Raw genomic sequence first — 13,835 nt, 5'->3', positions numbered from 1 at the left:
GTGAGGTTATCACGTACCAAAAAGGTTCTTACAATATTGTCTTAAGATCAGATAGGTAAACCTATAAAGTGAACCATTTTCCCATGCATTCCTTATATATGTGTAAGGGTTTTTCCATGTTGTAACGTGCCCCTAGCCAACCTTGGTAAAATTCCCTACCCACCCCACCAATTCAAAGTGTAGATCTGAAGCCCAGACACAAATGAAGGAGTACGATCACATCCTAATGACCACAAGGTTCTTCTTTCGTACCTTCCACCCATTCCTTTCCCATTTCTCCTCATACCGAATGTCGTACCTTCCAAATTCCACCCAAAAGTAATGGTTGCACCTGGATTTGGGGTAATGTTGGAACACATTCTATAACAATTTTTGGAATTATTCTTCGAAATCGGTTCGAATAATGGGTGGAATTCAATCATTACTAATTGGTATATTAATCCATGTGTAGGTTGGACCACCTTTGATTAGAGGGGTCAGTATCACAGCAACCATTCCTTCCTTGCTCACCAAACATTGCTCAATAGACGTTGGTGATTGTAAACCCCTTCTGTGGGAATCAACCATTTTACAACAACGATAAGAAAATCATTGGCCAACATAGGCCCCTTCTTCGGAGATCGGCCATTTTACAGCAAAAATAAGAAAAATTTTGTAACTGTCAGTCCAAGCAAAAGGTGCTTAGTAACATAGTCATGAGAGCCCAAACAAAATTACAAGCCACTGACATAACCTTCAAGCTACATAATTTTTTGCAACTGTCAACTGGAGAACGACATGTATGATGACAGATACATTTGGCACTACCTATGTACATTGATCTATGCTTCATTGAAACTTTAGATACCAAGACACTATTTTCATAATTGCACACATATCCACAGGTTTTATGAATGGTCATAGGCAAAGGTTACATGATATTCTCGATATCCCTGTTAATTTGTCACTTTGTTTTATTTAGTTTATTTTTATATTTAGTTGTAAGCATTGGAATAAGATATTTGAACAAGTACCTAGGATTTCAGTACTCAGGGATTCAATGCAAAAGTTGACATGTTAGGCTGTTTTGAACTTTGAACAAGATTTCACTTTTTAATCTATTAAGTTTTCTATAAATTTTAACATATTTTATGGTAATAATTATTATATAAATATTTTTTTTATTATGTAAATTAAAATGGTTGTTCCATAATAGAGACACCATAAACCAACCAACAAATACAATACCGCCCCACTTCATAAATGGAAGTTTAACTTATGGATATTCTCATATTTATAAATGAAATTTTAACCCCAATCAATACTAATAATAAAATATTTCTGCAAGCTTCTTTAATAGGGTAATAGTTCTAGAGCTTTTTTTTGAGACCCAATAGTTTAGAGGGTTCCAACATCCAAGGCAGTAGCAAAGGGAGCAGTGTCTTGGAGTAGCATGCTATTCCTGTTTAACCAAACCAAATTTCATAGCCTTTAGAAATCTTGGCTAGAGTAGACATTCCAGTCGAAACCACCACAGTGTAATAAATTTCACAAATTTCTATTTTTTATGCCAAAGATGTTTCAAAACTATTCTAACTTTCATAATTTTTTGTTTCTTATACATGATATCTTTGAAGTCATTCTCAGTAAACAAACAAAGTTATTCATTTGAGGGAGAAATAACACCTTAGTCGGTGCTTAGCTAGTGGTTATTTTAATATACTTAAAGAAACTAAGGAGCACCATATATTCAGCAGGTATGCCAAATGGAATGCATCCTTGTTTATATCTAAGGGTATGTTTCTTCTTAAGCCTTTTGTATCTACAAATGATAGAGCTAGTGAAACCTTTATTATACTTTCCCATGGCATGGTATATAGAGATCAATATTGCTCCCACTGGCATTAGTTTTAACCAAAACAATAACCTTAATATAAAATATTATTGATTCATATCTTGTTAAATAATTTTTTAGCCTATAGGATATTGACAACGTTGTTCATACAATTCGGAGTCTTATTTCTAATGATCCTTATAATTGGACGTAAACTTAATAGATAAATCACGTCATAAATCAAAATTCGACCGGTCAGGCTGATTAATGCTAACATTAAAACATAAACATTTTATGTGAACTGCTTTGGACATATATTTGGTATGCTTTGCAAAATGATGGTGTATTGCTGCCATTTTCCCCATGGCGTATTGCTTCAATGTGTTTCCTACATGTGTATGCGGCTGTTGGCATGTTGGCCAACCATCAATTGGTGGAAAGGCCATGATTCATGCACATATGTTTCTCTCTTGTAGGCCTCCATCAAGATGAAAGAATTTTCTGATGCAAATTTAATCCATGCCCACTGTTATAGTTCTATATTTTTTAGGTTGAGGGAGTAAATATATTAGACAACATCAAACCACTTCTGAAGTTGGGATCTAGCCCTGTGAGCTTAAGAGAGGGATCTCTCTTTATAATTTACCTTGGTTTTTTAAGTTGATTTTAGGCTAGTTATTATTATATTTGGTTGCTTGTTTTAATTTGTTTGATTGGTTGGTTGGTTGATCTGATCAAATTAATTTCTTTCCATTGGGCTATGGAGTCAAATTAAGCTGGATGTTGCACCAAATGTTTAAAAGAGTAATCACAGGGCAAGCTAGTTACATTTACTGGATCTTTTAAATTGAATTATGAAGTGGAGAAAAAGTGTGTTTCAGTAGTGATTGAAAAGCATTTAAGAATTTTTCAATCAGACTTCAAAAGAAAACATACAAATTGTAAAAACAGTCCAAATAAGGTGCTCAATAACATATCTTATTTTTCACATCTCCTATTTTACAATTAGATTTCAGATGATAAACATACAAAGAATAATAGTGGAAACAATAGTTACAATAAGAAAAACATCACCAGTAAATTGCAACACAAGAATCCTGTGAAAAGTCTTTTTATTAATGGTGCTCCAACAACGTGGAAAAAGTATAATGCTTGATAAAAAGAGTTACAGTGATCAGGGACCGACGCTCAATACTTCAATTGAATGAAGTATTTAAACATAATTTGCAAAAAAAATTACAATTAATGCCTCATTGACATGGAATTCTATTATTAACTTCAAACTAACAAGAAATGAAATAATGCGACTAAAAGAGGTGAATTTGGCGAAGTGATCTGGACATCTAGCACTAATTTGGTGGAGAATAGTTGCTGAGTGGCCATTACTTGGGTGTTGCGCTAGTGAAGCCGGCCCTTTCTTTAATCTTGGTATTCACATAATTTATCCCACTGCTCCTCATCTGGAATGGTAATTTTTATTACCTTGCGGTAGATCTCATCTACCTCGGTATACTGAGTGAATGTGGGTTTTACTACAAAAATGTGCTTTATCTCATGCTAGATGAAACTCATGTTGTTGATAGCTTCATAAAAAGTTCTCCCTGTCAGAGCACCTTTAATGTGGGAAGACTTGGTCATATCCTTTGCAATGTCTTTCAACTTCTTCATATAATCTTCCCTAGTCATCAGTTTGTCATTGATCACAAATAAAGAAGGCAGGCCCTTTTTATTTAATGCTTCTATTCTGGTGAGAAACCTGTTAACTACTACTTCTTGTTAGAGCCTAGATTTACCTCAGGTTGAGAAAGGTATGATCCAAGTCCAACATCAAACCACGCTTAACCTATTAGCTAGCCCTACCAGGTCGGGAGAGGGTTCTCTCCGGGTCAATCTCAGAAAATTATGATCACTAAAGGCTTGAGATGACTGATTTAACTACTGATCTTAGGCTAGGTATAAGTGCAAAGAGTTTGATTGGATAAAATGATGTGTTTGCTGGCTCTAATGGAAAAGGAAGATCTTGGGTGCAGGGAATGAGGCTCAGTCTTGCAGAGATCTCAATGGGGCAAGGTAGGCAACTGAATTTGGCACTTTTAATCGAATGAGATGGAGGGATTAGATAGAGGAGGAGTTGAAGAGGGCAAGAGAAGCCATGGATCCTCTCCAAATAGTTGAAAACATCAAGAAACTAAAGCAAACCTCAAGTAGAGCATTGCAATTTCAATGGGTTCTACTTTCACTCTTGTTTGATTTAGCTGAGAAGAAATAAGAGAGAAAATGACATACATAACACATAAGTAAATGCACAAATACGTAAGAAAGCACTATACCAAAACAACATGCCACAGGGATCCCAAAGAGTGTTGCAAACCTCGGTCTCAATTCCTTAGCCAAAATGCTGATATTAGTGTATAATGAAGCTCCTTACTTTTTCAAGAGTCCAACCATGCTAATGACTGAAAAAACATAAGATATAGACAAACCATAGCTCATCCTAGCCTCTAGGGGTCGAGCTCACATGTTTAAGAGCTGTTACAACTAATTCTAAACTGAGAACTAGAAATTAGGCAGTGGAACAGCATGCCTCTAGAAACAAGGGAACTGATTCATTCAGTTTCAAACAACTTTTTAACAGATGAATCTACTTTCCTAAGTGAATATTTGACATATTTACATCATGATCCATCAATGTACATGAAATTACATAAAAAATTTGACATTAAGAAGATGAAAAAGTCAAACTGGCAAAAGTTAGGCGAAAAACAGAGCATTCCTGGTCAAACTGGGCCAAATTTCCTCTATGCGCCACGCCTGATTCTCTATGCGTAGTGCCTGTTTGGACCCACTTTTGGAGGCCTTCCCAGTGTCCAAATTCACTCCAAGTATGCTTGCTGGAAAGGTTTGCCTGTCTACTTTCCAACCCAAGTGGAATTTTTCAATTTGGCCTCAATTTACCCTATCAAAAATCAAATTTCCCAAGATTGCTTCCTGTGTGTCAAAATAGGGGCAGTAAGGTCATTTTTTGAGTGTTTTTGACCTTTTTGAGGGCTCAAAACCTATCCAAATTTCTTGGCCATTGGTAGGCAAGCATATTTTTCCATGCCAAATCCAAAAATGCTGAGTTTTTGTGCTTTGGAGGCTCCTATCAAAAGCTAGCGCCATGTGGCGCGGCACATAGAGCAGAAAATCCTGTTTTTTTGTGCCAAAAATTCAAAAATGCAAAAAAGTGCCCCAAATTTTTTGAAATTTGGGTTGATTCTTCCCCATCAAGCATTGTGTTGGGCCAAGGAAACCTTAGCCAATATTTGAAGTCGATCATGCTCCTTTTGCCTCTTTGATGCCATCTTCAATTTTGCCTTTAAGCTCCTGATTCTCGCCTTGCAGAGTTTGTTTCTCACCATATAATGATATGCCATATGTCTCAACAACGTCTTCTCCTTGTTGGCCTTCTCCAACAACCTCTCTAAGTGGATATTGACTCTTTCAAGCCAAGACTCCCGATCGGCATTGATCTCTTTCTCGAGTGAAGTGAACTCCACCCTCCTCCTTTGGGCAGCTTGGCGATTCTCCCGAATGTTTCACAATTCCATAATCGCTTGCTAATCTTCAAGCTACTTATTCCTTTGCTCTAGGTACTTTATAATCCACATAGTCCTCTCCAAGTTGAGGGACAAGGAATTGATGTCCGCCTGCTGCTCTTGGATGATTTCTTTGGGATTTGTGCTTTGTGGGCCCACATCTGTATCATCACCCTCAATGAGAATAAATTCCCTCTCACTTGAAGGCCCCTCATCCTGTAATGGCCTTTTGCCTTTGTCCTGAACCTGTGGTGCTGATGATGGAAGTGAGACCCCTTCCACCCCGGGTGGAGATAATACTCGCTTTGCTGCTGTGAACAACCGTCTAGTGCCCTTCTGATAAGTGATAAACACCGGCATACTAGTGGTCTGTGTCTCATGACCCTCATGCTAATAAGAAGGTCCACTTGTCTCATGCAAAGCCTCTGAAGGTCCCTGAGGAGCTGTGAAAAACTCACGAGAAATGAAGTCCTCCCAAGTGATGCCCTGCAAGCCAAGTTGATGGATGACCACAATTTTAATGAGAGAAAAATGATATATACTATTGAACTGTTGCTGAGGAGTCTTGTGCTGCACTAGAGTGGTCATATTTTCAATATTTCGGCACATGAAGTAAGGGATGTTCATCATCCGCACCCTGGTAAAATGCATTAGCAGCCTAATATGATAGGCATATAAACGGGAAAACCAGCCCTCACAGCTGAAATACTTCATTATCAGTTTCATTAAAGGAGCATATGAATCTTTGAGGTACTAAGAAGGAAAAACTCTCCTAAATAGTCGGGCTTGATGTATGGTTCATAATGTTGCCAGTCAATTTGTTGCCTCTTGTTCCATTGCTCTCTAATGTTAGGAATGCCAGTTGCTAGTGAAATAGATTTTGGTGTTAAAGTGAATGTGACACCAGCTAGAGTGGCTTGACCATCATGTAAATGAAGCACAAAAAAACGAGCCAACTCATGATGAAACTGAATTATAGCAACCATCTCACAAAATTCATAGCATGACTGGTGTTGAAAACAAGACATGGTGAGAGGGCAGGCTTGTAACTCAGCAAGAGTGGTAGGTTCTTCTCGAATATGTTTGCCACCTCTATGAGGTCTCTTGGGTGCATGTACCTCTGTAGGTGAGTCACTGTGGGTCTCCTCTTCATAATCATATGAGGGATCAAATTCCATCGTTGTTAGTGGGTGAGCTGTCTTGGAGCTGTCTTGATGAGAAGTAGGTGATTTGTGATGTTTTTTATTTCTGCCACCAAGGGAAAAGTGATATAAGGGACTGTAGAGGGAGGGAAAAATGAGGGATTTTTGGGACTAATGGGATAGGGTTTAGTTAGGGAAACAGGGGATTAGAGAGTAATTTAGTAGTTTAGGGTATAGCACTAGGGTTTGGGAATTTGTATTTAGGAGTTGGGATAGTGGGAGTTAGGGATATGGGATTAGTGAATTTAGGGATCTGTGAGTTTAGGGAATAGGGAAATGAGGGAAAATGGAGTGAGGGAGTGGAAAGGTGGACTTGGTGGCCAAATAATCAATACAAACCCTAGGCAGCCGTTTCCTTTGAGAGATTTCAAGAGATAGGGTTTGATTTCCTTTTAAACAATCACCATAAGAAAACCACCATAAATTGCACAAAAAATTGTTTCACTAGCAGTGATAAAGGCTCAACCTACTTGCACAAATGAAGATCCAAGCGTGTTGGGCAATTTGGAGTGAGTTGTTGAAGATTTTGGGCTTGTTGGCTCTATGTGCCGCACCTCAAACCCAATGCACCACGCACTATGTATGCGGCGTGCATGTTCACTTTAACACTAGAAATCACGGCTCTATGCGTTGCGCCTTCTATGTGTGCTGCGCCAGTTGCCCAATGCGCCGCGCCTCTGTCTTGGGGCAATTTTTCACCAATTTCTCTTGCTTGCTCTAAACACGGCTTTGCTTTGCTTCCAACTTTGTCTTTGAGTGCAAATGAGCTTTTCAAATTGAAGAAATGACTTATATACAAGGAGCCTTTAATTTTTTGGTTTATAAAACCCACTTTTACAATGTTTGGAAAATGACTTTATTTTGAACTCTGTTTTGAGCTTTTTCACTTTATTAGAACTTGTGATGGACTGAATGACCTATGTTTTGTTTGCTTTGCAGGGGGTTGGAGCTACTGGGGCTAGGGAAAGTGACCAGGGTTACAGATGAAATGATTTACATATGAAGAAAATAAAATTACATGAATTTGTACAATAAAAGTTAAAATACTCTGTTTTTCCTCAAAATAGAGTTTTGAGGAAAAACACATCTCTGAGCACTTGATTATGAATTTTATTGGTACTGGAACCTCCTCATGTGCCTGCTGGCTATTATTGGACATTTTGAAACCTTTTTGATGAAACCCTAATGAAACTCTAGACCTAAATGACAATGAAACCCTAGAAATGACTTTTGCAATCTTTAAGAGAAAAAGGTGACTGTATATAATTTTTTATGAATAAACATGAGTCAGCAGGTAAATGACATGAGGGAAACTGTAGGAGAAGCCACTACTGTCAGATGATCCATGCTCCTAATGGAATGCAGCTCACTGGGTGGGACACCTACTATGCAATGCAACAAGAGGATTTGATCTCTAACGGAGGGATGAAGATATAGACACTAACACCTCTAAACTATGACATTTCTCTGTCAGCTGCACAATCAAATTCTTCTTTGCCTAAACTTGCTTTACTTCTAAGATTGTTTATGTTCTGTCATCTACTCCCAAATCATCCAATTCATATATGTTTTTAGAGTTAAGAAATTTGATGATGTGGTTGGTCATGGTAGGCATTTCTCCCAATTCGGTGTTGATAGTTGAAATGGCCTACTTGGCTTTCTCCATCAACTCCTTCTGCTCAAATATAATCTGGATATAAGGCTAGATTTCATCTAGTGTGTGGCCAATAAAGGACTCAGCTGTCGAATTACTCCATACTTCTATCTGGTTTTGAGCCCTCTGTAGCTCAGCGGCATGGAAAGTTTCAGTCTTTGCCTTATGGTCTTGTAAAATATTGACTTGAGCCTACAATATTTTGATTTCTTCAGTTTGGAGAGACATATGCAGCACTGCACTTCCCAACTAATCTGCAACAACCCTTGTGTTTGTTGTAGAATATGTAGCTGTAGGGATTGTTGTGATAGGCAGTGCTTCCAAAGAGACAATAGCCATTTTGGCATCTTCCTCCTTTTATTTGATTATCTTTTCCATCTCTGTCTCTATTTGCTTCAACTGTGCACTCTGCTCCATGATGAGCTTCATCATGTCTGGCTTATGTGAATATGTTTCTTCAATGTCCTTGGCCATAGGATTTTCTATGGCAGGTAATTTAAACTGCTTCCTTAATGTTGCTATCTCTGTATTCTTTTTCATTATGAGCTCTTCTGCAACATTGATATTTTCAAGATCATAACCTACTTTGATCACCAAGTCCTCCAAAGATTTGATCCTTGTGTCTTTGGCAAGTGAAGAGACTTTCTTCATCTTCAATTTTGACTTAACATTGGCTAATGTAACCTGTAATTTAGACAAACTCATAGCAGTGTTAGTGAGAGTAGATGAAATCATTTACCCAGTGTTCTTGTGCATCTCCATTTGGTCAATGGGATGTATGTCTTTCACATCAAATTTAAATGATGTCTTCTTGTAATCTGATGCTTCCTTAGGTTGTGGGATCTGTGATTGAAGGAATTCCATCTACATTTTACCTTTCTCAGAGTCAAATGCTAACAATAGCCTGCTTTGAGAATTGGAAGTCTACTTCCAGAACTGATTAGATGTGTTGATCTTTAGGGCCTCATTTCTCACTTTAATCTCCTTGAAAATATCAAATATACTCTTTTATGTCTCCCTTGTGATAGATGTGATGGTCCGCATAACTAGTTGTTGATCCTGTGAATTTGTTGAGGTAGTAGGAGAAAGTGTAGTTTGATCACCCACTAATAAGTAAACAAGTGGGTCTTTGGTGGTGATAATATTCTCTTTCTCTGAATCCTTGCTTAGGTTTAGTTTGGAATGTAGCTTAGCCTTCTTCCTGTACATGATTTTGAAGCCTTCAGTGGAAATCTCATTCACTGAAGGTGACTCTTCTTCTCTATTCCTCTTTGTTGTTTTCTCCTGTGCGATAGGAGTCTGCATTGTTGAAGATGACACCAAATTCTCCGGTACCTCTTATAGAGTGTTCTCAGTCCATTCTAGCTAGTTTTTATACTTTTCAATCTCTGGTCTGGTTATGTGAAAATAAACAGTACATTTGTTCTCTACCCTTAACTTGGATATTACCCCTAATGGATCATATGACCAAGTGAAACTGAGGCTGAACTGCATCTCTTTCAGTAATTTATCTTCTTCTTCCCCTGCTGCCCTAGTATTGCAAATGAAAGGCCCTATTTGAGTTTTGATTTTGAACTAGGATTTCTTCTTGGAAGCTAAAAAGTGAATCTCATCCATATCAAGCATTTTCCTGATGTATTCTAGAGCAAAAATCTTCATTGGGAGGAATTTTATCAGCTTGTAAGGGGCAAGTTCAAACCCAAATATCCTTAGTTTTGTGTAATTTTGATAAAGGTACCAATCCCCTATCTGGACTTGGTCTGATAACTACAAGATCTTTCTGATTTCTTCACTGATTCTTGGCTCTGACCTACTGCTTAGGAGATTGAGTGTTGGATGTACAAACATCTCTATGAATTGTTTGTATGAATATTCCTTTTCTTCCTTCATTACCAGCATAGTCCAGAAGATTACTGATTGCTGATTTCCTTCTTCATCCAACTTTTGTAGGCCAAGCTTGAGGTTGTCTCCATGAAAAAATAAAAACATATACACTAACATAGAAGCATATTTAAATACTTCCTCAGTTTGGAATTTGACAAACTGTTCATGGATGGAATCTGCAAGAAATTGGCTAAAGTTGAACAAGATTGAAGGCTTAGAATCTGCAAAGAAAATGGAAAGAAATCCTATGATTGCCTCATCTACCCACTGATCTGAGTAATAGCCAAGGAGGTAGGAGATGACTATGATGATTTGTTTGGCTCTCTCAGTGAAAATGGAGGATGGATAGGGAGGATTTTTCTTGGGTAATGGGGCATCTTCAGTCAAGAAAAGCTCAAGGGTTTTGGATCTTTTAACAAAGTCTAGTTTTTTATATAATTCAACAAGTGCTTCATGGGAAAAAGGGGTGGCATTCTCTGCTATAGGAGCTTGCATCATTTGGTCTATAGCTTGGGGAGTGATAGTGAACAAAATTTCTCCAGTAGGGGCAATAATAGCTCTTTGGCTAGGTAGATAGCAAGCATGACACTTCCTAATGAATTTAGGGGTGTTGTGGGTACATGGAAATATATAGTGGGGAAAATTAGATTCCCATAGTTGAATATCATCATATTTATCCATAAACTTGTCCTCAAGCCAACAGTACATTTCAAAAAGATCAAATTCGCAAAGGGTTTCATGAATTTTATAGTGTCTGTCTGCTAAAGGAATATGGTGCAAGTCGATGGGAGGGTGGATCAGAGGACTCACAGGTTATTCTGTTTGCTTGTCTTTCAGAGGTATGATCGAGTAAAGTTACAGACACTAGTGAAATCTGAATTGGATAGGTTTACAGTGTGCAGAGAGGACCTGGGATTTGCAGGCAGGAATACAAGTTACTGGCCTGAAATTGAGTTAGATGGAAATGTCTAGTTAGAAACCAGGAAATGGGAGCAAGCCATGAAAGAATAGATGGAATCCTTAGCACATAACCAGACTTGGGACTTAGGCAAGTTTCCTGTAGGTAAAATAGCATTGTAGAATAAATGGTTTCACAAGTTGAAGGAAGAAGATGGAGGTAGAAAAGGGTATAAAGCTAGACTTGTGGTGAAGGGGTTTGCACAGAAAAAGGGTGTAGACTTTGATGAGATATTTTCCCCTATTGTTAAAATGAATTCAATCAAAACTATTTTAAGTCTAGTAGCGGCTGAAGATTTGCATCTTGAGCAGTTAGATGTAAATACAACCTTTCTCCATGGGGATTTGGAGGAATAGATATATATGCAACAACCACAAGGATATGTGGTAAAAGAGAAGGAGAAATGAGTGTGCAGGTTGAAGAAGAGCTTGTATGGCTTAACATAGGCTCCAAGGCAGTGGTATCTAAAATTTGATAGGTTTATGTATGAACAAGGTTATACTAGATGTCACTCTGATCACTGTGTTTATCTCAAAAGGAAAAATGATGGCAGCTATATTATATTGTTATTGTATGTAGATGACATGCTTGTTGCAAGTTCTAACATGCAGAAAATAAATGTGCTCAAAAGAAAATTGGAAAACTTGTTTGCAATGAAGGATTTGGGTGTTGCAAAACAAATCCTTTTTATGAGAATAACTAGAGATAGGAAGAATCGAAAATTAACATTGTCTCAGAGTGAGTACATAGAAAAGGTGTTGAAAATATTTAATATGTAGAATAAAAAACCAGTTAGTATACCTTTGGCTAGCCATTTCAAACTAAGTAAGGAGGTGTGTCCCAAGACTCAGGAAGAAATGGCTTATATGTCTAAAGTTCCATATGCATCAGCAATTGGAAGCTTAATGTATGCAATGGTATGCACAATGCCTGACATTGCACATGCAGTGGGATTTGTAAGTAGCCACATGAACAATACAGGAAAAGAACGGATGGTGGTGAAGTGGATTATCAGGTATTTGAGAGGTACCACAAATCAAGCATTATGCTTTGGTGGTTCAAACATTACTCTACAGGGATATGTTGATGCAGATATGGCGGGAAATAGAGATAACAAGCTGTAGGTGGAACAACTATTAGTTGGGTTTCAAAACTGCAAAGTGTTGTTGCACTCTCAACAATGAAAGTAGAGTATGTTGCTGCTACAGAGGCTAGTAAAGAAATGATTTGGTTACAAAGGTTTCTGGATGAATTGGGTAAGAAGCAGGAGTTGGGCAGGTTATACAGTGACAGCCAGAGTGCCATACATCTTGCAAAGAACTCTGCATTTCATTCCAAGACTAAACATATACAGCTCAAGTACCATTTCATACGGTCAGCATTGGAAGATGGACAATTGAAGTTGGAAAAGATACACACTAACCAGAATCTTGCAGATATGTTAACAAAAGTTGTAACCATGGAGAAACTAAGATTATGCTCAATTTCAATTGGTCTTCAAGTATGATGAAGAAGATGAGAAACAACCAGGTCCAAAGTGGAGTCATTTTCCAGCAAATGAAGTAGCGGTGGAGTTTCTATAATCAATCTCCAAGTGGGAGATTGTTGGGTGCAGAGCCTAATTATCTTCTTTATTTAGAGGTATCGCGACATTGGACCCCAGTTCGTAATGTGGCGGAAAAGCCACCTGTAAAATGTATGCTGCAAGGGGGGTCCAGCGGGTGGGCAGCTACGATCCTTGGGAGCCCCCCCTGGTGGGGGATCGGGGGCAGTACCCCTGAAGCTAAAAATAGATGTAAAATTGCCTTGTAAAATGTTGTAATTTCATAGTCAATCTGGGCCATTCATTAGGCAGAGATATGATGGTAGAAGTTATGTTTAATTTAGGGTTTTTTGCCCTAGAAGGCAACCCCTTGCTATATATGAGGGAATTGTATTGCGTCTATGTAGATCTGTATTCTGAGTGAGAAAGAGAGAGGAGATTGTGTGAGAGTGAAGAGGGAATTATAGTGGATCTTCTGTAGGTTGTATCTCTTCAGTTTGCTAGATAATATAAAATGAAGGACTGACTATTTCTCCATGGACGTAGCCCAAATTGGGTGAACCATGTATATCTGTATCTCTCTTGTTTCATGTGTTTTCTGTGTTTATATTTCTGCAATATATTTTATGTGTTTCATTGCTCTATAATATATAATTTTCTAACATGATCAGTAGCCTTGAGTACTCCATGTCTATAATGTCTTCATATGATTTCTTTGTTGTTTTAAGGTACTATTGGCAGCTCATCAATCCAAGCTTAGGGCCTTCACTTTGGGCTTCAACCTTTGTTAATAAGTTACCCAATCAAAACCATAAAGACTATGATATATACAATGATGTAAGGAAATTATGTAGGCTAAGAAAAGTAGTGCTTCAGCATCCTGCCATTGACAAGACCTCCAGGTATCTCTGCTCCATCTAGGTCTTTGAGGTAGAATGCATTATTTCCCCTGAAAGCATGAACAATATATGCCCCATTCCAAAGATTATCAAACTTGCCATGTTTGCCTTTGTCCTCTCTCCTGGAATCCCATCTCAAAACTTAGTCCCCAATGTTAAAGTCATTAGCTTTTGTTCTTTTGTCAAAGACCTTCTTAACATTTTCTTGAATAACTTGGGTCATGTTGTATACTTCCTCCCTGCACTATTGCAACTGGATAGTTTGACTAGTCCTTCTCTATATATCATTGGGTTCAACTTGCAC

At 38.0% G+C, this 13,835-nt stretch overlaps 1 protein-coding gene across 1 annotated transcript in view; it reads left to right on the top strand.

Moving 5' to 3' along the window:
* Positions 1–11,103, top strand: part of LOC149207638 (uncharacterized) — a 44,755-nt gene extending 33,652 nt beyond the window's left edge. Inside the window, exon 3 of the mRNA XM_089398098.1 lies at positions 10,969–11,103. Within this exon, the coding sequence (XP_089254224.1) occupies positions 10,969–11,103 (135 nt within the window). The remainder of the gene's footprint in view (positions 1–10,968) is intronic.
* Positions 11,104–13,835: the final 2,732 nt, after the last annotated feature.

The sequence above is a fragment of the Pinus tabuliformis genome, chromosome 1_2 (assembly GCF_031772625.1).
Source record: "Pinus tabuliformis cultivar Carrire ecotype Pingquan chromosome 1_2, CPIR1, whole genome shotgun sequence".
NCBI classification, from domain to species: Eukaryota; Viridiplantae; Streptophyta; class Pinopsida; order Pinales; family Pinaceae; genus Pinus; species Pinus tabuliformis.
This window is presented reverse-complemented; position numbering and strand designations above follow the sequence as displayed.